The sequence below is a fragment of the Heliangelus exortis genome, chromosome 7, assembly GCF_036169615.1.
Source record: "Heliangelus exortis chromosome 7, bHelExo1.hap1, whole genome shotgun sequence".
Lineage (NCBI taxonomy): Eukaryota > Metazoa > Chordata > Aves > Apodiformes > Trochilidae > Heliangelus > Heliangelus exortis.
This window is the reverse complement of record NC_092428.1, coordinates 11,009,360-11,031,755: the sequence shown is the minus strand read 5'-3', so window position 1 is coordinate 11,031,755 and position 22,396 is coordinate 11,009,360. Positions and strand designations below refer to the sequence as shown.

At 39.5% G+C, this 22,396-nt stretch overlaps 2 protein-coding genes across 3 annotated transcripts in view; one reads left to right on the top strand and one right to left on the bottom strand.

The window, feature by feature from the left end:
* WDFY4 (WDFY family member 4) overlaps positions 1 to 15,593 on the top strand; it is a 133,828-nt gene extending 118,235 nt beyond the window's left edge. For both annotated transcript variants that reach the window (XM_071748783.1, XM_071748782.1), the window contains exons 55-63: positions 546 to 758; positions 1,298 to 1,445; positions 2,269 to 2,426; positions 4,126 to 4,284; positions 7,893 to 8,072; positions 11,494 to 11,676; positions 12,303 to 12,390; positions 14,605 to 14,716; positions 15,198 to 15,593. In XM_071748783.1, coding sequence (XP_071604884.1) covers positions 546 to 758; positions 1,298 to 1,445; positions 2,269 to 2,426; positions 4,126 to 4,284; positions 7,893 to 8,072; positions 11,494 to 11,676; positions 12,303 to 12,390; positions 14,605 to 14,716; positions 15,198 to 15,261 — 1,305 coding nt within the window. In that variant the 3' untranslated portion in view covers positions 15,262 to 15,593. The remainder of the gene's footprint in view (positions 1 to 545; positions 759 to 1,297; positions 1,446 to 2,268; positions 2,427 to 4,125; positions 4,285 to 7,892; positions 8,073 to 11,493; positions 11,677 to 12,302; positions 12,391 to 14,604; positions 14,717 to 15,197) is intronic.
* A 4,770-nt stretch (positions 15,594 to 20,363) lies between these two features.
* Positions 20,364 to 22,396, bottom strand: part of VSTM4 (V-set and transmembrane domain containing 4) — a 28,452-nt gene continuing 26,419 nt past the window's right edge. Inside the window, exon 8 of the mRNA XM_071748781.1 lies at positions 20,364 to 20,848. Within this exon, the coding sequence (XP_071604882.1) occupies positions 20,723 to 20,848 (126 nt within the window). The 3' untranslated portion in view covers positions 20,364 to 20,722. The remainder of the gene's footprint in view (positions 20,849 to 22,396) is intronic.

Genomic DNA, 22,396 nt, shown 5'->3' with positions numbered 1-22,396 from the left:
GTGTTATCAGTCCTAAAAGCAGACACTGACTGAGAAACTTTCTGTTAATTTCAGCAAGTGCAGCTACTTACAAGAAACTTAGCTGAAAGCAAAAATTACAAGACAGAAAATCACTTTTATCCTGGCCCAAACCAGGACACAAATGCTACCAAATGTTTCCCTCATTTAAACCATCTCTTTTCAGTAACAGTATTGGTGAAGATATGATAACACAACCTTTCAAATGTCTTGGAATCTGGAGGAAGTGCCAAGAACTGTGGAGTTCCTGCATTTTGCTTAATGGAACCTGCTTGTGTTGTCTCTAAGGATACTCCTCATGTATATTAAGTCAGGCATGCTACGATCCATTCTTCCTTTTCCAGTGGGGATGCACCTTCCATCTTTTTGATAATATTTTATGAGGGTGTGCTCAGAAGGATGGTACTGTATGAACTGAAAGTGTGAAAATTCACTTGTAGAGAATTTAAGTCTCCAGAAGAGACTGGAAAGTGGTAGCATATTTGTAATGGATACACTCTACTGAATTAATTTTCTTTTGGTTTCAGGCACTGGAAAGTGACTATGTCAGTGCACACCTCCATCACTGGATAGATCTCATTTTTGGATACAAGCAACATGGCTCAGCTGCAGTGGAGGCAGTTAACACCTATCACCCTTACTTCTATGGAGACAAGATGGAACTCAACAACATTAAAGATCCCCTAATTAAGAGCACCATTCTGGGTTTTATCAGTAACTTTGGACAGATACCAAAGCAGGTACCATATTATCATAAGAGAGCATAATTTATTTTGATCTTGTGGTATTTAAACTGGAAAGCAAGCATAGAAACTTAAATCAATGACATTTTCTGATTTAAATCAAATGAAAGACTACAGACATGTCCCAATTGTGCACTACATCAGTATGCACCCTCACATGGGTATGATTCAACTTTGTAATCATGCTGTTCCTGTTGTATACTGTACAGCTGTGGCATCAAATCTGGGTTCTGCTCTTTCAGTAGTCACATGGCTGGAATCACAGTAATCACTAGGCTGGAAATGGGTACAGCCAAATAAAAGCTGCTCAAAGTATCACTTACACTTTTCTCTCCTCACCTGGAACACTAAGATTATCTTCCTGTCTCTGTGAGGAAGGAATGCAGTTTGATTAAAATATAAGATATGGTTTTATTTTAGGGAAGAGATTCATGTATGATAGTCCTGGAGTCTATGATTAAGGATTCCAATTGGTATGTATTCTGACTGATCTAGCAAATTGAGATAATTTTTTCAGTGCTGTTATTTTGTTCTAGCTCTTCACAAAACCACATCCATCCAGGAATGCCCATGGGAAAAGCTCATCAGGAAGAGAGATTGTGCTATCCCTTCACTCAAGTGGAATTCTCCCTCCTTTTATGAGCAGCCTGAAAAATCTGAAGTTCTCACCAGTAACAACAAAAGGTGCTTCAGGGGTTGTGCTCTATTTTCTGTGATAAAAAGTGCAGAATTCTTTGAGGGGGTGAATCTGGATTTTCAAGAGCACAAAAATAGTCACACAGCTTTATGTGGGGTGGTAGGGTCCTTTCTGACAGTTGCTATTTGTGTGTATTTTGTGAGCAGGTGCTGAAAATACTCAAATACCATAATTCTTAACATTTCTATTTTTGTAAAATAACTAAATCTTTTCTCTCTTCTACATTTTTAATGTGTTACATTGAAATACAAATCTCACTGTTTTCCCTTCTTATTCTCTCTTTTTATGTTCAGCAGTGAAGTAAATACTGTCTGTCTTTCCCCACTTCTCAATCTTCCAAACTTTTCTTTTTCTTGATCATTTTCTTAGTTTGCTACTTTTCCTCTTTTCTATGAGGAAGCCTGGAAAATTTCAACGTCTGCTTTTTCATTCCATAGTGGTATTCTTTACATCACACATCTTTGTGGGGACAGTGGGCTCCCATAACTACACTACAGAGGCTGTTTTGACATGCCCAGCATCCTCTGTAATGGATGGCATAAGGCAGCCTGCCAATGAAAAAGAGCTTAATGACACTGCTGTGAAACTCCCTCCTGTAGAGAACATCATAGATTTATGTGTTCCCTTCCAGAGGAGTGTTTCCACTATTCTGTCTGGAATTTCACTTGTAAAGTGGATTTCTGTCTGTGGGCAGACAGCACTGAGCCCAGTTCTGGGGCTTGCCAGCCTCATGACACAAGTTGTGCAAGGAGGAAACTTCATGTAAGTGCTCTAAAACAACAGAATTAAATATGTTCTCTGTCCTGACAGACTATCCCAAGGGAGCTATTGGGCACATCGTTCATACTGAGAAAGGCATTCTGGCTGTTGAAAAAAATAAAGTTTTGATCCCTCCTCTTTGGAGCAAAACATTCTGCTGGGGATTCGAGGACTTCACCTGCTGCTTTGGCAACTATGGGTCTGACAAGGTAAACAAGGAGAGGCCTAAGCATTCCAGAAATTAATGATAAGTGGGTTGGTTGGGGCATCCATTTCAGAGGCCACAGGGGAGCTGATTTCAGCAGATGCCATACAAGACTTCTTCATAGTCAAGCTTCTAGAGGATTCTTAAGTTGGATATCCCAACAAAGTTCACTTTCAGTATTTGCTAAACTGCTGGAAAATGTGGTATTTCTTTACTAAATTGATATATATGAAGTTTTCCTTTAAGTGACTGTGTTGTCTGTCAAATTGAAGGAGAAACCTTATTTCATAGGTTGTAAGGACAATACAAGGTCTCCTGACCACTGAATAGAAATTTTATAGTGCAGAACTTTCTGCTGGAATTAAGACAGGACCATCTGTCAGTGCCCCTCTTGCTCACAAGCTTAGCCCAGTGCATTCATTCAAAATAATGATGTCTTCTGTTCTACAAAGTTAATACACTTATTTCTTTGTTGTTAAAAATCAACAGTCTGTGTCATCACACTGCTTATTAGGACACTTGGCAGGGCCTTTTTTTTACCACCAACAGACTGATGTTTTGATATTTTGAGGGCAATCTTATGACATGCAAGGACATCTGAGTTTTCTTGAGTAGAATACAGCATTCAGTAAAATACTAATGGGTATTTGTGTAAGCCATGTAATTATATTTTTACAGACACATCCACAGTCAATGGAAGTGAAAAAGCCATTAGAAGTATATTACTCTCTATTCCCTGTATAAAATTATTGAGAGTTTTCTTCATTGATTTACATTCAAATCAGTTCTTAGCAATTCATAGTGCTGCTGTACATATGAATTATTTGAGTCTTCAAAAGTCCAAGTGTCAATGAACATAGTGACACTGAGCATGACTACACAGCCACTATGAGAAGTAGCATGGAGTCCAACTTGAGTTCTCTGTGGGTCAACAGTGCCTCTGGACATTAGTTTAAAAGAAATGTTTGTTGTCATTGTAAGTAGTAAATGTAGTTCTGTCTGTTTTGTGAGGTTTTTTGTAGCTGTGCCATCCAGTTCCACCAGAATCATTAACACCACAGTGTTGTCCCTGTTGTGTGGGAGATGGCTGATACAGAATGTGAGCAGAAGAATGTGCTGTAATTGTGGCAGTGTGTAATAGACCTGACCTTGGTTTAGGCTGGTTTGGGTGCTTCTAACAGAACCATTGGCACAAAAGAATTTGGTGCTTTGGCTTTTGGCATTTCAGTAGAAGTAAGGGGATGATTGTGCAGCCTGGCGCTATCTCTGTTAGTGGTGGCTCTCACAACCTGAGATTTCTTTTTAATTTACATTGAATGTTTGCATTCTGTCACTATATGGTGGCAGAATGAGCCTGCATGAAGTTATATAGCAAGGATGTACCACAAGAGGGACTGGGACTTGGGTGTCTAAACACATAAACACTGACTTTTGTGGAGCCTTCCTGTTTGGTCCCTGGAGGAGGGCTGAGCAGAATACACCCACAGCCTGTGCATGCACATTATTTTGCAGCTGTACTGGGAGCATAGATACTGTTAAAGATGAGCTTTTCTTTCCTGGGTGTGAAGAGGTGGAGGCACAGTTCTGAAAACTGAATCTGAAATTTGGCATTAATAAATGCCAAATGGTATCATCAGATGAATGGTGGTATAATGATGGTATCATCAGATGAATATTTGACTTAAAGCTGCTTTCTTGTACAGAACGTGACTACGTTTGAGTGCATGGTAGACTGGGGAAAGTGCCTCTGTGCTGTGTGCCCTTCAGCAACTACCATCATCACATCTGGAACAAGCTCAGTTGTGTGTGTCTGGGAACTTTCCTTGGCCAAGGACAAAGTGAAATATCTCAACTTGAGACAGGTCAGTACTGTAGCTCTTTTGCTATAGAAACCAAGTGAGAAACAAAATATTAATTTATTCCTTTGATGACTGGCAGAGGAAATACCTTAGCTGATGGAGGTGAAGGGTCTGCTAGGCAAAGTTATTGATTTTTTTAATCTCAACCTGAATTCAGAATGTAAAGTTCACTCTATGAGGTAGGAATGCACCCAAGAAGAGAGATATAGGTTGTGTCCTCATTGTCCAATGACAATGAGGTAGCTGATTTGGTGCTGATTTAGTGGTAGCTGATATGGAGCTCCTGTATAGTCATCCAACAGCTGTATAAATGTTGTTGCAGTTACAAACTGAATTTTCATGCAAGGTTTATGTGGTTCAGCTATGCTGAGTTCTCAGCTTTGCAAGTAAAGCTTGCGTACAACTCTGTCATATCTGAAAGACAGCATGGAACTCATTTCCCTAAAAAACCAAGAGACAGAAAGTGCTCTGATACTTTAAGAAAACTAATAAAGGGTTCACTGATCAGCAAGATCTGCAAATGTTAGAGGATTCTTCTGTGAGAAGAAGATCTGGAGAGATATTCAGATCATACTTCAGTGCTTTGCTTTCCCTGAGCCAAAACATATCTTGTCATTAAATTATGTGAAAATTTCAATATCTGTTGGGATGTCGAAGAACTATATAGGTCTTCATTTATCTGAAGTTCTTGTGTGTTGAAATTAAGGGGAAACTGTGTTTAGTGTATTCTGTCTTCTGAGGTTTATGTTGTTTCCTGCCCAAAATGTGAGACAAGACCTTCAGAGATTACCTATTCTGGTTATTATCCCATTATTATTAATTTATTTATTTGTATTTATTATTCCAAACCAGGACACAGGCACAGACATGGAAGACATGTAGTAGTGGAGAAAAACATAAGCAGTAATTCTCATCAACACATCAAAATGATACAGTCAGGAGGTCAGGGACAGTTTGAGTTTGAGACAACTGTTTGAAGAGGTTGCCTTTTATCTCCAATATAATGCCATTCTCTTTAGCAGTGTAAAATCAGCTCTGCTATTGAGTTTCACTGTGATTAATCTGGCATTACCCTAAGTCCAAAGAGTGGCATGAGATCATGCTATGAAAAATTCTGGTTTTTTTCCTTCTCTTTGCTAGCAAAAGCACTTTTTTCTTTACATTTTTTTAATATAGATTACTGTCTGGCATAGATGTTAATTTAAACTATGGTTCTAAATGTCTTTCAGTGAATTACTTGCTGCTTTCATGTAATTCACTATTTCATAGTGACTGCTTTTTCTGCTGAACAAAAAAAAATGTATCATCTTTCCCGAGAGGAAGCTTTGTTTAAGTAAAGCTGATGTGCTATAAAGTGGATACAATTCACTTTCCAGCTCTCCCATGGGACTTAGACATTCTGGTTTGGAGTATGGTAAAGTATAGAAACTATATTTCAGCAGAAAAAGTCTCTTTACCTCTCTAGCAGAGGCTGCTTCCACAGTTCATGGAACACTAAAGACTGAGTCTAATAGCCTCAGTATTGATCCATGCAATTCACCAGTTCCCTCAGTGTTCAAGGGTGGAGGAATCTGTGCAAATCCAGGACCCAGAATTTCTGGGCTAAATGAAATATTAGGCTTCAAGAAGTATCTGGGCAAGCTGTGCTGTCTGCCACGCAGGATTTGTGTTGAGCACAGCTATGAAGTGTCAGTGTCTGTGTCAGGCAGCTAAGTGGGATGGTCACACTTGGTTTAATTTTTTATGGGCTGATCGTTCCTGAAGTAAAGTTGTTCATCTTTTTTGTCTTGGTATTTGTGGATTTACTCTGGACACAGGCTTCACAGTTCTTTCTGCAGATATGCTGCAGAGTATTTCCCATTAAGGGAAAACCTGTCAGTCTTTGCAGAGCAGCAATGAGATGGCAGAGAGCTACGAGCACGTGGCAAATTTTGCATGAATATGCACTGAGACACTGGTGGTTTGAAGCTGAGATTGCAACCAGGCTCAGGTCTAGCCCTCTCTTCCACAGTGATATTGTTTAAAACACTTCACATCCAGGTAGGACCTTTCTGAGTTATAAAAAGGAAAAAAGTGTTTTATTAGAACTTGAGCAGAAGCTTAGCTTGGATTGACTTGGCAGTTTGGATGCTGGCACAGTGGGTACATATTCTCTTATGCTTTGGAGAAAGGAGAGGAAGTTTGGAGCCCTTGAACCTGCCTTGTCCCTTTGCAGGGATCTTGCACAGTTCTCAAACACTGGCACAGGGTTATGCCCAGTCCTTTTCAAAGAGACTGTTCTGCCACTCCAAAGCTATTGCTAAACCTCTTTTTCTGTGCTTTGTTGAGAATGATTTTGACCTCTGAAAACCACTGTTGAGAACCTCTTTTTTTGTGTCAGTATTTTTAGTCAACAGCTCTTGTGAGTGGAATAAATCACAAGCTGGAATTCAGCCCTCTCAGTTGCAGGTCACCTTCAGTAGTAGGTTGTTTGCTGCAGCTTGGCTTCTTCACCAATGAATTAATGTTTGAATACTGTTGTCCCACTTAGCTTAGGAAATGGCAGCACAGGTTTGGCAGCAAGAGTGCAGCCTCACAATCACACACTGGAATAGAGCAGAAGATGTATTTTGCAAAAAATCATCCAGGACACATGGCTCTCTTGCTCCATGCTGAACTGAGACAGAACCTGAAGATGGGCTACTTATGTTATGTAAAGAAAGCCATCAGGGAATATGAATTTACTTTTAAAACCACCATTAAAAATGGTGCGTCTGATTTTTTCACAAAAAAGAAGCTAAAATTTGAGCCCTGAAAATATTTTGAGGAAAGCTGTGAAGGACTTTTTCTCTGTTGCCCTACAGGCTTTACAGGCCATTGGTGGTTATGCAGCAAAAATGTATACTGCTGTCATTTGAGAATGCTGCATTGAATAATTGTCACCAGTAGACTTCTATCCATTGTTTCTATCTGTGCTATTAAGTTGCCCTAAGTGTAGTCTTTTTTTATGAAACTGTTTAAGGCTAAATTAAATTGGGAACCGGTTTTTGTGTCTCTAGAACCTACAAAACAAACCTAAAAGCAGGATACTGGATAATGATAAAAGAGAAAGGAATTCATATATGAAATCATGCAAAAATTATCCTTAAATACTGTTTTTCTTAACTAAAATTGGAAAAATGTTAGGACATGTTCAGAAAAACAGAAAGAAAAAGACTGGAGAAGGTTGCTAAAATACATCCTGATAAGTTTTATTTGTTTGTTTGTTTTTTTAAAATCTTAGGAAATAATAATTTCCAAGCATAAATTTTATTTAAACGATATGGACTAAAGTGGAAAATTATGATTTGCTTCTGAGCAAGAGACTAACTGTATGACACAGGTCCCAAGTCAGTATGCAGCTTGGGGCATATAATGCATATTATGTTTGGGGATCAACTTTTCTCAGCCAGAAGTTGAGGGCAAGGATGCTTCTATAAGATCCTTTGGGATTTCCCCCCACATACCTTTTTCAGTTGTCCATAGAATGACTACTTTGAGTGTTCTTACTAAGCAAATGACAGCAGCACTATAGTCCCCTGGGAAAGCAGCCACCCTCTGCTGTGATTTATTGGTTGCTTTTTCCCCACCAGGCTCTGTATGGGCACACTCAAGCAGTGACCTGCCTCGCTGCATCTGTGACCTATAGCATCTTTGTGAGTGGATCTGATGACAGAACCTGCATCATTTGGGACCTGAACCAGCTGACATACATAAACCAGCTTCCTGCCCACAGGGCAAACCTCTGTTCTGTTGCCATCAACAATTCAACGGTAAGATCTTAATTTATCATCTTTCTTCTGATGTATCCATGAACATTTAATGATAATTTACTGGGTGCTCTTCCTAACATAAAAACATCCTGAGAGTCTGATACATTGATTTTTTTTTTCTTTCTACAGAAATTGCTAATAGTATTCTTAATGATGAGAGGCAAGCACTAAAAGCAACATCTTAGACTGAGTAGCTAAGTAGAAGCATCTTTGGATGGATAGATAGCAGGCTTAAACAAATTTTAGTTTACAGAGCATGAAGTATTACCCTAGACTACCTCCTGGATTTGGCTCACCCATTATCTTATTGCCTCCATTATTTCATTAATTTCTCCTGACATTCATGCAGCAGAGCCATGTCAGCTCTGATATGTTGGGCCAGGGTCTGCCACCTTGACTGACAACTTCCTTACACCTTGCAGTAAAAGTGCTGACTTTTTGCTTTCCTTTCTACTACTCCCAGGGAGTGGGAGGCAGTCTTGAGAGCAGTGAGAGTAAGTCTGCTGGGGTCTGTGCCCAGCTTGAACTGCATGCATGTCAATAAGAAAATCTCTGTATTGGATTTTACAGTAAACACTGGATGGGATTTTTTTCCAAGCTTTTACCTTCCAAAAAATGTCATTTGTACATTTGTATCTTCTGTCTCTCTTAATATACTAGAGCAGGATTCCAACTGCCTAGGCAATTCAAGGCTGGACCAAGAACCAGAGCTTGAACCAAGAGAGGTAAAATTGAGTTTGTAGCAGTATGAAACCAGGCAGAAGTTCTCTACTTAGTCTGTGCAAAAACAGTAATCTCATTTCAGAGATTAATTAACCATGCAACCGGATTGTTAGTAATTGAGGGTGGGAACTAAGTAGTCTGTTTAGTGCCAGCTCAAATCCCTGCTCCAAGGGTTCTGGTTAGTGTAAAATTCAGAATACCCTGGTGGTCTCCAGTGAAGTCAGCTAAACCAGTGCCAAGCATTCAGAAATGAGTGGGTGGACTAGCACGGAGCATGGGCTTGAAACCCCAAGAGCATGTAGTCCTCTCATTTTTGTGTATCCCACCACCATTATCAGTAGCTTTTAGCTCCTCATTTGGACCTATCCAAAAATGAGATGGTCTGTGCCAAGAACAGTCTGGTGATTGACTCAAATGCAGTTCACCAGCTTGATGAACTGCAAATGGTTAAACTGACTGGACAATAGAAAAGTTCAGAAATGTTCATTTAAAAGAGGAAAAACTTTACGAAATGATGACTGAAACTTCAAGGGAAAAAAAGAATTAAGGGGTCCATCTGTTGTGGATGATAAAATTATTCTGACATTAGGAAAATGGGATGTTTAATTCTGAAATCTGATTTTGTTTAGTTTTTTTAATACATGTTTACATATTATAACATGAAGATGGAATCATTGTGCTAACTGAAATATTTTGATTGACACAAAATTACATTTGTTTAAAAGTTTTATACCTGGAAAATTCAGAATCTTCTGAAGAAAAGTTTTGAAAGAAAAAACATCTGAACCACGTAATTTTCTGTGAAATAAAACTCTATACAGCTCCTCGTTATGTAATTCTTGGTTTCTGTCTTTGCTTGAACATATATAAACTCCATTTATAGATCCAGACCTCATGGTATTTGCATGACATACACATAAAATAAAAAGGCTGTCCCAGAAAGTTTGAGCTAAGGAGGATTGTAGAAGCTTATTGTAACTAAACTCAGTTAGTTTTAAATCCCTGATCTAGGCTTAAAAAACACTGTAGATCATTACCAAATGCCTGGACATTATGTACTCTCATGCAGATAAGGTACCTGAAATTTAATTATTGGCAACTCTATTTGAAATGTGCTATTATTGTTCTTATCTTCAGAATTCTGCCCGGCAGTGTGAAGAACCCTGGCCCCGAATCAGGAAGGGGTGAAATACTGTGAGCTGATTAAAACCAGATGTGTGCCAGTAATCTAAGGGCACACTGACCTTTGTCAGAATCAGATGGCTTTGCTTATGGTTTTCTATTTAGCTTGTTCTTAGTATGCAACAAGGGTGAAAAGGTTAGGTGGAATTTCAATTAGCAACTTGATCAAAATGCACTTTTGCATTTTGCATAAAAATTGCTGCATTGGCTCCTGGTTCTGTATGTTTCTTGCCCCTAAGAGATTACCTGGGCATTTGCTCCTTACGTGCAGTCTGCAGTAAATCTGTACAGCTGCATGGAAACGAGAGAAAAAGAGAGATTCAGTTGCAAAGAATTTTTTCTGCAGAACTGCAGCTCGCTTACTGCTGAGCTGATTGTTGGTCAAATGCAAAACAGCATCTAAAAATGTGATGACATTAAGCTCCCTGTGAGGGGCAGAGGAGTATTATGAAAACACCAAAGACTTCACAGCTAAGCAGGTGAATACCATGTCTTTGGGTAAGAGAATGCTCATGTGTGAAACTTATAAGAGCAAGAGTCCTTGCCCATAACCTGTGCTGTGGATCACCTGTGTGTAGTCCCTGTCCCTGACAGATCCCTGGATCTGTCAGTCACTTTTTTTTTTTTTTTTTTTTTTTTTTTTACTAAAAGCCTAGATTTTCTGGAAAATAGAATGGGAACATTTAAAGAAATGAAAACACCTTTGTTTCCACACTATCTTGCTAAAACTGAGAGGACTGGTTTGAGTTTCTATAATGCAAAATTGTCAGGATTTTTCATGAGAAAAAAATGTCAGCTCTGGTTTATACCATCTGCCCAGAAGGAAAATAAAAGTCCGAATTTAAGTGACTCACAGAATCATGGAGAATTGTCATGGCTGGAAAAGACCCCTGAGGTCACTGTGTGCAACTATCAACATCCACCCCCCAGTATAATATCATAAATATAACATAATAAATAAAATATAATAAGCATAATGTAATACAAATATAGTGTAATATAACAAATATAATGTAAGTATGTAGTAATATATGTAATAACATATGATATATAAAATATAATATATATTATATATAATATAATACAATATAAACTATATTGCCATGCCCACTGTAGTGTGTCCTGAAGTGCCTCATCTACACATTTTTTAATTACTCCCAGTGATGGTGACCTCACCACCTCCCTGGGCAGCCTGTTCCAGAGCCTGACTACTCTCTCAGTAAAGAAATTCTTCCTCATATCTAGTCTAAATCTTCCCTAGTGCAACTTCAGGCTCTTGCCTCTAGTTCTATCATTTTTAGCTTGAGAGATGAGGCCAGCAGCCACCTCCCTACAACCTCCTTTCAGGTAACTGTAAAGAGCAATCAGGTATCCCCTCAGCCTCCTCTCCTCCAAACTAAACACTCCCCAATTCCCCCAGACAGTGAGAGCAACTCTGTAATTTATAATCAACACTTAAGAGTTTTGAGTAGAATGAGCATAAGATTTTGACCCATGGCCTCTTGGTTTGTTTCAGGGTGACATTATCTCTTGTGCTGGATCTTACCTGTATCTGTGGACAGTCAATGGGCAGCTTCTTACACACATTACCATCACCTGCAGTCCTGAAAGCTGTGTCAGCTGCTGCTGCTTTGCTGAGGTGCTGGACTGGGACATTCGCAGCATCATCATCACAGGGAGCACAGATGGAGTGGTGAGGGTAGGTGGATGGGAGACAGGGAAGGGAATCCTGATAGGTTGTACACTAATTTTGCATCCTAAATGGAGGAGCAGAGCTGCTAACAGCCCGTGCCAATTTCTTAACAGGACAGCAGAGGGCAAAAGCTGAAAAGCAGTGTAAAATGTTGCTTCTTACCAGCTTCTAAATGGAGGAGTCTCCTTTCAAAGAGTTTCAAAAATTTTCATTCTGGCATTGGTTTAAAATAAAGAATTATATTGGCCATGGGAAATATGTTTGACTCTGGTTTCTGAGAGCTGATTCACAGCTCAGTTTATCAAGTCAGTCTTTCTAGGGAAGTCTGCTTCCCAGGGAGCAGGAAATCAGTGATGGTTTTATCTCCATTCTCATGGAACAGCTTCGTGGATTACTGGGATCCTTGTGACAGTGTCAGTCTCACAACCCTACCAGCTCCCTGCAAATGTTTCTCATGGGTGGCTCCCTGCAGCATGGTGGCAGAGGGAGAGACACTGTGAAATCCTATTTTGATGTTAGAAATCCAATTTCCACCCCTTGATGAAAACCAGACAGCTACATCTCTCTCTTGTTGCATTGTTATAATCTTTTCTTTCTCCATTTTTACTTTTTACATTTCCTTTCTGGCACAGCTGTGGAAGACTGAATATACCAATACCCCAGAGCAAGCTACTGGAGCGAGACTGCAGAGAGGCACAATGGAAGAGCCAGGCAGGATGGGTATGACCACAGCATGAGAACTGCAGTGTGACTGTGTGCTGCAGAGCTTTTTAGTTGTGAGGAAGAAGAAGGTGTGTGAGCACAGTGGTGTGAAGGGAAAATGGAACAGGTAATGGTGCAGTGTTACTGTAACCAGCAGCAGAAGTTTTAGGTAACCACTGCCTCACTTTAGAGACAGAGAGCACCTCTGAGCCACCAGTCTCAAGGACACATCCTGCTTGAACCAAGCTGAAGGCTTCTTCCTAGGCTCTGCCATGAGTCATGTCGAGGCTGATAGATCATCTTTCTGCATAACACTGTGAAACTAATAAAGTATACTGGTTCCAGAAAGCCTGTTCCCTTGGCATGCCTGGTGGTGGCTCGTACTAAAGTATCCTGGCATTTCAGAGAGGGTATTGCCAGATCCTTCCCTGGTACTGAAGTTTGTCGCCTTTGCCACGTTATACAAGGTCAGAGGCCCTTCAAACTGGGGGAGGACAGCAGCATGCTCTAATTCATGGAGATGTTTATTTAAGGCTGTGCCAAGCTGAAGCTGATACCCTCGAGTTCTCAGAGCCAAGGTTAACAAGATGATGTGGCTACAGTGCTGACTGGTATTAAAAACAACTCAAGCTCACTTCTCTGTTCTAACAGTTACAGGAGCTGAAACCTGCCAGAGAGCTTTAAAGGCACATCTTAAATAGCACAGCCTGCTTCACATCACATTTTATAAGATAAAGGAATTGTGGTGTTGTACGTATAATTTACACCACTTATTTGCTGTGATCCTCATTACAGGCATTACTACTCCAGGTTTAGGCACATGATTTGCATAAATATATAGCTGTAGATGTAACATCTGCATAAAATATGTTATACATTGGGCATTACCATTGAGATCCTCAGCAGCTCAGCTGTTGGTTGAGCTTGGCATGTAAATTATTTAGATTGCTATGTGAAAACATTTACATAGAGAGGCATATTGGAAATGCCAAAGCAGATGCCCACCCTACCTTTTTTTGTCATGTCTCTGAGAGCAGCTAGAGCCAGATGCTTCTAGGGAAGATGCAAGAACAGCAGAGGTGATAGATGTAAAATAGTCTGACTGTGGTAGCTACGTATGTGTTATGATTGTGGTCCCTAATCACATTGCTGTAAATCAAAGCAAAAGACATCACATTCCTTACAAAATCCTTGTAGTATTATGTGTCCATTTTGCAGATTCTTTTTATATGTACAAGCATCTGATTTGCTCTGAGAGTTTCCTACATTCTTGCCCATAGCTTTTTGTCTCATTTATTTCTATGTCCTGTTTAATGAGGTATAATTTCATAGGAATGCTTTTGAACAAAATGAGATTTTAGATATTTTAAAAATTTATATCTTAAAGAGTTCTCCAAAGTAGGGCTTCAAAGCTGCCCATGGAAGCACAGCACTCCTGTTTGTGCTTTTTTAGGAGAGGATCATAAAACAAGACAAGCATTGACCAGGCATCTGTTGGTGTGTAGACACACACCTGTTCACACATGGACATAAGGAAACATGGTCTCAAATGCATATAGCAACAGTGTTCTTTATTAAAGAGTTGAGAGGTGTAGTCAAAGCAGTGACATGCTCCTTTACACTATTACTATTATCAGATTACTTCAGAATTATTTAAAATGTCCAAATAGTCCCAAATTTCATTTTATGCACTAAAGAAAATAAAATTAGTACAAAACAGTCATTAAAAACACCAAAGTAATTGTCATTGAGTTATGTTGTTAGGTGTGTGTGTATATATGTATGTGTGTGTATGTGCAATGTTGTCTGCATTTAATTATTGATTCAGTTATGAGCAGATTTAGGTAAGTTGGTAATACCAGGGCTTTATGTAATTTCTTTTTACTAGGCAATTATGGGCTGTATTATATCCTGGCAGCAAGGTATTGTGGGGCATCTTATTAAGCACAGAGCCAGTGAAAACTGATGAACAATTTTGCTGAACTAGGCATGCAATTTAGAAAGCAATAATACACAAATCCAATTTAGTATACAATTGATACAGCTTCACGTCAGCGCATGTAACTATCATAGCCACAAATTAAATTGGGATGGGCCTATTTTGCTACAGCACAGGCTGAGATTAAATATATTTGTTTTCAACTTAACAACTTGCTGACCATAAATAATAACAATCCCCTCCATGCTGCCCCTGGACACTTTCTAAATATCTCTTTTTTAACCACACAACAGGTAACAAGCGTGACAAACATCTTGTTCTGTGTCGAGAGCTGAATCCCAGCCTTGCCTTGACTGGAAAACTCAGCAAGAGCAGCCCCGCGGTGACAGCGCTGGCAGTGTCCAGGTACTGTCTGTCCCTCTGCATCCTGACTGCCTCCCCTGCAGGCATTCAGTTTTATTCTGGAGTTTGTGTTACTTCAGGGGCTTCTAGAGGAAGGGTTAATTTCATTAATGTCTGTGGCACTGCAGACAGCAGAGATCTCAGTTTCTGAAGCCATGAAATTATGTGCTCACAAGTCTGAATTTGGCCACCAGATTATTTAACATTATAGAGTCTCAGAGAAGGGTAGGAGCTTCTCATATGACTAAATTGTCCACAACTAACCCACAGACCTCCGGGAAAGTTTCGACCTAATTCTATTGTAGTCTTTGAAGTGCAAAACTTTGTCCACTTTATAACATTATTATTCAAATTTAACATTAACAAAAACCTGATCCCCTGAATGTTGCATCGTCCTAATTGCTACACATGCAGGAGAAAGCCTTGATCCTATTTGCATCTTATTCTTAAACATTTTTGTCTTTTTCTTTCTTTCTTTCTCAAGAAATTCTTCCAAGATCCTAGTTGGTGATGACTGGGGAAGAGTCTGCTGCTGGTCTGTGGATTAGTAGGAAGAAATAGCCAAGAATCCTTGTTTTTTCAGACTTTTGGATTGAAAGAAAATTACAGAGCATGAAAGAAACAAAGAAATTGGAAGTCTATGGCTGGGGACTGGATATCAAAGTTGTTGGACTCTCCAGTCAACTCTGAAATTAGAGAATGGACTACAAAGCTGTGAGACACACTGACAGACATGCACATATACAATGAGACTTTGCAGTATTGGTCCTGAGAAAACTTTTGGATTTTAAATGTTATTTTAGATAATTAATTTTACATAATACATTGTATTTCACAGAAAATACCTAGCAAATACTTCCCTGATTATGTCAGAAAGCCACACAGCCTAATAATGGGTCAGGGCAGAGCCAGGATGAACACAGAGGACATTATGTCCAGGAAGGCTCCTGTGTTCATAACACCAAACACACCCCTGAAAAGACAGAGAAAAGAGTGTTCCCTAATTTCCAGAGCATTGGGTTTGGTTAGATCTGCAAGAGTTAAATCCTGTGTGTTCCAGGACAGCCAGAGATTGAGGAACGCAAGGCACTGCTATATGCCAAAGTCTTTGTGCTAGCTGTTTGCCAGCATCATTAGGAAAAATCTGGAGTAGAAGACAGGTTTTTACCAGTCTTCCTTTAAGTACACCAACAACTTCCTTTTTCCTGTAGGGCACTGCTTTGTTCGTGGCTTCTTTTGAATTATGTTGCTGAACGAGCAAGATTTCCTATGGCAAACAGCTTCCTCCTTACACAGTGCTGAGCCATGTCCTCCCTGCAACCTACCCCACACCTCCACAGTGAGTGAGGTAATTGCCTGTGGAAAATGTAATAATTAGATGCTAGCTTATGATGCAGACATACAAGGAAGGATGCATTAAGTCTATACAGATGACCTGGCTGGTTATTCTTTCTAATCTCCAAATGTGTGACTTGATGGCTTAAATACCTTCCTGTGGTCAGAGAAACACATTGAAAACAGGCCAAAAGGCACCGGTGTTTTTCCAATACAAATAACCCCATGGAACAAAGGCAAACCATGCCCATGTTTTGGTTTTTTTTTCCCTGAGAACTAGGGAAAGGCTTTTGGAAAATTGTTGCATTAAATTTTTAAAAAGGAACCCCCTCATTCTCTGCACTGGAGTTCAATGTCTTATAGAAACCTGGTATCCAGAACCAAGCAGCCTTCAGCAGTACATTGGGACCTTGGTGACCGTGAGTAATATTTGCTGTAATGAGTACTGAGCAACTGTAGGCCTTGTACTGTGTCTGTGTTCAGTGATCACATTCAAGTGCTGCAATCCAATGCACGTGGAAAGCTGTTGGTACAGGGCAGTCACTGGGGGAGAAACAGGGATTGTGCTGGGTGGTTGGCTGGAGCTTGATTCAGGTGGATCTTATGGTGGAAAGAACATTATGATTTTTTACTATTGGGAGAGACGCTGTCTCTTTGTCAGTGATGGCAACAGCAGCATGGAAACTGTCCCTCTTTCAGGTCAGAAATGGTCTGCTTGTCTAGTTTGGGAAGAAGGCTCAAAGGACTTTGCTTCTTCCTCGTATACCTATTCCCTGCCCAGGAGGACAATGAAGATTCATGCTTCCACAGATACTCCAGTGTTGGTGGGATGCTCAACTTCCAGAGGGGAAATATGCATGTAACAGCCAAGGGATTCCAGTAGTATTATTGAAGGAACCAGAGCTGCTGACAGACTGTGAGGAAATTTGGTTGGAAAGCTGAAATCCTGATTTACTCCAAAGCCTTTGCATGGCAGGCTGGCTTCTCCCTGTAACTTGCTGTTGGTGACTTTGCTTATGTAGGGACTCACTTGCCAGCTTGCTGGGTGTAGCATCCTGTGGTGCTCATGTTGGGTGTCTGTTTAGGTGCTCTGGGCAGTTTTTGGCTTTTCACAGCCCAGATATGAGTTGAACATATACTCCATATTTGGGCTGTATATTTACAGGCCCTTCCCTGTGGCAGTGCTGGGATTGTGATAAGTGGGAGGAGGCCCACTAGGAATGTACTCAGGCAAGTCTAATTGTGCCAGATAGAACGGCTCAGTAGAGTGGAAAATAGTCCTCATATATCTAACCAAAGAAGAAAATGACCTTTTAAATAACAGAAGCAATTTGATTTCTATACCCCAATTACTCTGAACTCTCAACTGTCAACGAGCGAGCCACTTTCAAAATAACTTAATTTAGGCAATTATAGCACTTTGACACTCCTAGTTTCTTTCTAACCTAATTACGAGTTGTACGGGAAATTGCAAACAATACCAATTAATGTTGTTTTCTATAGTGATACATAGGAATGGACTTTCTGATTTGCCATTGTCATATTCACAGTGATTTACTAATTTTGGCTTTTGAGTTAGTTCTCTGGCAGGACAGAGCTATTCTGTCCTCTGGTTACTCTGAAGAGCAAGCGAGGAGAAAGCAGAGGTAGAAATGAGCATAGCCATGCTTGCATGAGGGATTTGAAGGGCACGTGTCACTTTGAGGACAGTACCATTGCAGAGAAGGACCATTTCAGATGTTTAAGTGTCATATAGAATATTAACAGCTGGATGTCAATCTTGTTGATCCTCTCTGATCTGAGCACTTAGGTCAGGATTCTCCAATTACTTGTCTCCCACAGGACTAGTGCAGGACTAGTGAGATTGGTAAAGCTGCTTAACTGGCTGCCTGAAAAATACCTTCACAGATGGTGCTGAGCAGTTTCCAGGTGGGAACTCTGTGCATGCAACCTACTTGTTCCTTGGTGTGAGATGCAGGAGAGTCCCAGGTCCTGCACAGTAGGGAGAAATGCAACTGCAGTGACCAGATGTGTTATGTACTCAGATGAAAACCTGAGCGGGTCTCAGCTGGAGGCTCAAAAATTGCCACCAGAACATCTCTGACTGGGGTGGCTAAAGACTCAACAGCCTCTTATGAGGTTTGCAAACAACCCAGAAATGCTGGGGAGGATGAAGAGAGGCTCTGATACAATATGGTGCCAGGACAGGTAGGATTCTTGCCTTACCAATTCTGTGCAGTCAGTCGAGCCCATTGCTTCAGCATTTAGCCTCTGAATGGAAATAATGAAAGGTGAAGCTGCTGTGAAGTTTGCTGGAACTGGGGCAGCTAGGGAGAGGGGTTGTTTGAGCTATGGTCTTTTGTGCAAATGTTTCAGCAGGCATTTTCCTCTGTGGGCTGTGCTGAGAATGGAATCTGTAAGCCAGCTCAGAACCCAAGCTAACCTTTCCCTAAATTTCCAGGGCTGTTTTCTCTGAAGTAAATCGTGAATTTTTTTCCAAAGAAGCGGTGCTGGGAATCATTTGGTTTTTTGCAATAGGAAAGCCTGACAGAACTGAATTCTCTTTTCAATGTTCCCATCAACAGTCTTCAAATATGGAGAAGGCTGTAAAGAGGAAAGGGAGATGTTCTGTGTGTCTACAGGGAAAAAGGCAAGATAAAGCCAATGTGCTGGAAATATCATTAATGATTAGGGCTGTGGAATTGGATAGTGAGGAGAGTATGGAACATTATCAATGTAAGTTTCTAAGAAAAGGCTACACCAACCTCTACCAGGTAAAGTCAGGCTAATTTGGTCCAATCTTGAGATCAAGTGACTAGCTGGCATCTCAAAATCTGTTTGTTCCATCTCCTTTTTTTTTTTTTTTTTTTTTTTTTTTTCTGAGGGGAATAACACAAACTCAGAGGCTTCTATTGACATGTGGCCATTCAAGGTAGTAAAATGATGTCAAACACAAAATGATATGGTGGAACAAAGCACTCTAAATGAGTATATTTCATATTAGTGCAGGAAAGTGAGAAGAGCAATTGATATGCTGTGGATTTTAGGGGGTTTATGTTTTACCCTGTCATACTGAAGCCAAAAACAGATCTTTGCACCCTAATGTCACTCACCAGAGGTGTTTTGGAGAAGCTCACAAAAAGTAGAATTTGACCTATAAATCAGGTATGAAATACAACCTCATCTGGTCCAAGTCCTTTGACAGCAGAACCTGGCCAAACCCTGTCTAAGGACACCAGTTTATTAAATTTCTTAATGATGAGAACCCCACAATTATGTTACAGTTATTCTAAAACAAATATTTTGCTTGTAATTGCAAAGATAATTATATTCTTACCACACCTACACCTTAGAAAGTTGTAATAAAGAGCAATAAAACACCTTTTCCTTGAGCAGCAGAATCAACCCACACAGAGCCCATGACACTAATATGATATACTCCTTTTTGCTGATGGAGGATTTAAGTAATAAAATTTAATGTGGAGGAACAAGATGCGTTTAAACAAAGCTGTAAACATTTCTAATTCTACTTAAAGCTATAAGGCCACACTACATTAACATTTAACAATCAGATACTAAATTGGTGTGAAGCTAATAGAGCTGTATTTGTTAAAATTTCAGTGACAGGCCTTGTTTTATCAATGACAACAGAAGGAGTAACCAAAATATTATGGCTCTGCAGACTCCTAACTGCTGCTTAAGAAGGTATTAAGAGTCTTCATGGGAGCTCCTGTCATTAAAGAACAGTGGATGACATTTGTTCTGCTGTTGTTTTGCTGAAGCCAAAAGGAAGGTAGGCTCGAGATTAATTTGGCCTCGCATTTCCTGTTAGTAGGAGCTGAATCCAACTTACTCTGCGTTTCTCTTACTAAAACACATCATATTCAGGCAACATTTGTTCTCCATTGTCTTTCAAGTGAGCTGCTTCTACTCTTAAATATGTACAATTAATCCCAGGGTAAAGAATGATGGTTTTCTTTCTCCAGAGTTATGATCTGCCATTATTAAATCTGAGTGGACACTGCATAGGAAATGTCTGTTCAAGAAGACAGTTGTTCTCCTGGGTAGTATTCATGACCTCTTTTCACTCAGATGGTCTGTTGCCTTTCAGGATTCTGCTGTCATCTGAAGTAAGTCATAGAGTCATAGAATGGCTCCTCTGGCAGAACCTGAGGCCATTACCTCTTGTCCTGTCACTTGTAACTTCATTGAACAAACCAATCCCCACGTCTTTACAATCTCATTTAAGGAAGTTGTAGAGTGCAATAAAGTCTCCCCTCAGCCTCCTTTTCTACAGGCTAAAAAACCCAGGCTTGCTAAGGTGTTCGTATTTGTATCTGGACTAATCACATTAGCACCAAAGAAGGAATAAAGTTTAGTGTTGAAAATGCCCAACGTGGAACTTCATTCCATTTAAAACAGGGTGGGAAGGGACAGACACAACAGCACAAACACTACAATGGTTGTCTCTGGGATGCCACTTGTAGACCAGTTGTTTTTTCTATGATTACTTCTAAATGCATTTTTTTTAAAGCCTCATAGAAAAACAGAAATGCATAAATGGAAATAATAAAAAAAAAAAAAAAAAGGACATTTATATGTTTTTTATAAATAAACAGAACGGAAGGTATTAAATAGAACATAGACAAAAGACATTAACACAGGCACGAACTATTACAGCTTCTTCTCCTCAAAGAGTATCTGTGCATAGACTGTCATACGGGGAATGCCTTCAGCCTCCTGAATTGGCTTCGTAAGTTCAAGTTCAGCATATGTTAAATTCTCCTCTGCAATTTTCGGCTAGGAAAGAGAACCAACAAATTTCAGTTATAATGTTATTATATTATTAATGTATTCAGTTATAATGCTAATGTTCATTCAGTTATAATGTTGTTAACACTGAATGTAAAAAATGCCCGAATTATTCTACAGAATTGTCCATACTTTTCTCACACGTAGTAATCTACTGTGCTGCTAATCAGTTTACTCTGTGCTAGAGTTAGTTCATAAAAGATGAAATAAAAATATTAAAAATAGGAAACAGAAAATACTAGAATTTTCAGGTTCATTTCCAATTTCTCCTTGTTTCTCAAACACAGAACACTTCAATTGGAGAATCCAAATAGTTCTACTTTGAAGGGTATTCAGCATCTTTAATCCTAAAATTTCCGATTTAATTTTAGTTATTTCATATTTCACAATTTGAAATACATATTGAAGATTTGCTCTGCAGCTGTAAATCTTGGACCTGCCATATCTCTAATCACAACCATTCTAGATATCCCTCCTTGTTTTTCTTAAGAGAACAAAAAAAATTTTAGAACTATGCAGATGATAGCAAAAATGGATAGAATTGTGTTACTGTCACTTCAGTGGGATGTCATCACTTTTGCCATGCTATAGATGAGTTCAGAGCTTAGAAGAAAGACCATAACACCAAAGCTATCTGATTGACTTTTTAAACTATAAAACTTTCTTTTATCTTCTTGGGTTCTGTGCTCTACCTGAATATAACTGGCGTCCTCAAGTTTAAGCCTAAAAAGAACAGTTAAAATTAAAAAAAAAACATTTCATCCATACAAAATTTTGCAGTTACAGGACGATAACTTATAGAAGTTTCATGTTGGGACCAAAAAAAGGCTTTGACAGTTATTGAAAACTGAATCAAAGTTTATAAATGAAGATTTTCCATACATTACTTAAATGTCATAATGAAGAAATTGACAACATTTTCCAATTTTCCAATGTCAAGCATTTCCTTTATGTTTCATTTACTGCTATTCATTTTTTTTCTGATTTAACACAAACATCCCTGTTTCCTTGAAATCTGTTTGAATTATTGTCTTATGTCTAAAAAGATAAACATCTTGTTTCCTCTGAAATCAGTCCCTATGCTCCCCTGCTTCCTGTCTTTTGTACTGCACTGGAATCCTCTCATTTTGACGTGACAATTGTTCACACTCTGGATTTCAGATTGTTTCCCTCTGGATGGATCAGTTTACATTCTTCCATCATTAGTTTAATCTTATTTCTTCTCTGCAGATCTGATCCTGAAATACTTTGTGCATCTGCTGCTGCTGCAAGTGGTGTCACTGAACTCAGATGATCTCTACATGGGAATACAGGCTGTTTCCAGGGCTCACTGCAGGACTGTAATCTTTTGCATGTGATTATTCAAAAGGTCTTCCCTCTTTCCCTCTCTTGCATAGGTTTTCCTATTTGATCTCACCTTCTGGTCCTCAGTTACTGTCAAATTAGCCTCTGTTGACTGACTACACAGATTTCCTGCTTTCACTGAATTCTCTGGTGTGATTATATAAAAGGACTTCCTGTAGATCACATCCTGAT